This window comes from Lactuca sativa, chromosome 4, assembly GCF_002870075.4.
Source record: "Lactuca sativa cultivar Salinas chromosome 4, Lsat_Salinas_v11, whole genome shotgun sequence".
Lineage (NCBI taxonomy): Eukaryota > Viridiplantae > Streptophyta > Magnoliopsida > Asterales > Asteraceae > Lactuca > Lactuca sativa.
Genome location: NC_056626.2, coordinates 6,183,394 through 6,184,926, shown reverse-complemented (window position 1 = coordinate 6,184,926; position 1,533 = coordinate 6,183,394). Strand labels below are relative to the sequence as shown.

The 1,533-nt window shown below is 34.1% G+C and overlaps 1 protein-coding gene across 1 annotated transcript; it reads left to right on the top strand.

Annotated features, from left to right (window-relative positions):
- The first annotated feature begins 239 nt into the window (after positions 1 to 239).
- On the top strand, positions 240 to 1,328 carry LOC111893462 (uncharacterized). Its single transcript, XM_023889521.2, has 2 exons — positions 240 to 473; positions 1,002 to 1,328. The coding sequence occupies exons 1-2, from the start codon at positions 369 to 371 to the stop codon at positions 1,086 to 1,088; spliced, it is 192 nt and encodes a 63-aa protein (XP_023745289.1). The 5' UTR covers positions 240 to 368; the 3' UTR covers positions 1,089 to 1,328.
- Positions 1,329 to 1,533: the final 205 nt, after the last annotated feature.

The window sequence follows — 1,533 nt, the reverse complement described above, 5'->3', positions numbered from 1 at the left end:
TACAAAAAATAAGAAGTTGACAATATATGAACACGGATAAGAGGTAGTTACCCTCCTAAGTCATTTTCCCTTTGAGTTACCTGTTTTAGCCGGTAATATTGGTGTAATTTAAACAGTTAAAACAATTTAATTGTTTTATTATGTACAGAAGAAGTTGCCGATATGTGAACGAGGTAGCTACCTCCTAAGTCATTTTCCCTTTTATCTTATCGTTATTTGCTTTTCTTATAACGACATCGTATGCGGCCTTTTGCGTTTCCATTGCTGTTTCCGTCTCAATCAAAAATTTTGGGGATAAAAAATCAAGGGGAGCTCGATCTGGTCGAAGACGAAGAAGAAGCATCAATAAGATCGAGAGTGTAGCGAAAATGGTGAACATGACGACTTTTTTCGGGATGTCGCTTGGCGCTTTTGTGTTCTGGCAATCAATGGATAAAGTTCATGTCTGGATCGCTCTTCATCAGGACGAGAAGGTCTTACAATCTATATATCTACATATATTTATCTATCCATTTTTGCTTATCTAGCTATGTGATTTGATTTTAATCATACTTGGAATGTATTGGTATGATTTTCTAAGTTAGGGTTCCGATTATATCCAGCTGGATAATTCATTCATTTGTGTATCTGATCAGTAAATATCAGTAATATCAACTTATTCAAGGTTTGGATTTTGGATTATGAACCGGAATTGGTTGTCATTTAGTTTAACGATTGAATTATTATTTTTTTCTGCTCAGATTCCATGGATCAGAGCAAAATTAGTTCAAAATATATATATTCCAATTTACCTTTCAACTCCAGACCTAGAATTGGGTACTTGCAAATAGTATGTTCATGAATCTGATACTACTCAATAGCTCTTAGTAAGATGTTAATGAATTGTTTGAACTTTGGAAGAGATCTTTCACACCTATATTACTTTCTTGAGATGAGAAGAGAGGTATTCTTTGATACATTTGATAACAGAATGATATGAATTTGGTTTATATGTTTTGCAGCAAGAAAGAATGGAGAAGGAAGCAGAGATCAGGAGAGTGAGGGAACAGCTGCTACAAGAGAACAAGGAAAGAGACCCTCTTGCTTAAGTTTCCAAAATCATTTATGATTTTATGGTTTATGATTTTTCCTTAAAACTTTATGTATTAAGCAGATACACACCAATGATTGTTGTTGAATAAGTTTCTCTTTCTTTGTGCTCTCAACAATTGATATGTTTGTTACTTGTTGCACTGGTAACTCCTGCTAAAGGAAGGAGCATAGCAACAAGTTTTTCAACTCTCACTCTCTATGATTATCATATGAATGCTCATCACCTGTTAAGATTATATGTTTGGCAATAAGCTTTTTTGGAATATCTATGGGAAGGAGGGGTAAAATAGTCTTTTGACACATGTGGAGGTTAAGGGAGTAAGTAGGGTGGGTGTGTTTGGCAATAAGCTTTTTTTTGAGTGTTTTTGGTAAGTTGTTTTCTTCCAACTTACATGAAAATGTTTATAACTTATTATATCTTGAAATCAGTTAACCCGATTA

What these genes read in the sequence shown, in the direction of transcription:
- LOC111893462 (XM_023889521.2), top strand. Translation starts at nt 369, where the DNA reads ATGGTGAACATGACGACTTTTTTCGGGATGTCGCTTGGCGCTTTTGTG. An exon ending in CTCTTCATCAGGACGAGAAG is followed by an intron (nt 474 to 1,001) that starts GTCTTACAATCT and finishes TATGTTTTGCAG; the next exon opens with CAAGAAAGAATGGAGAAGGA.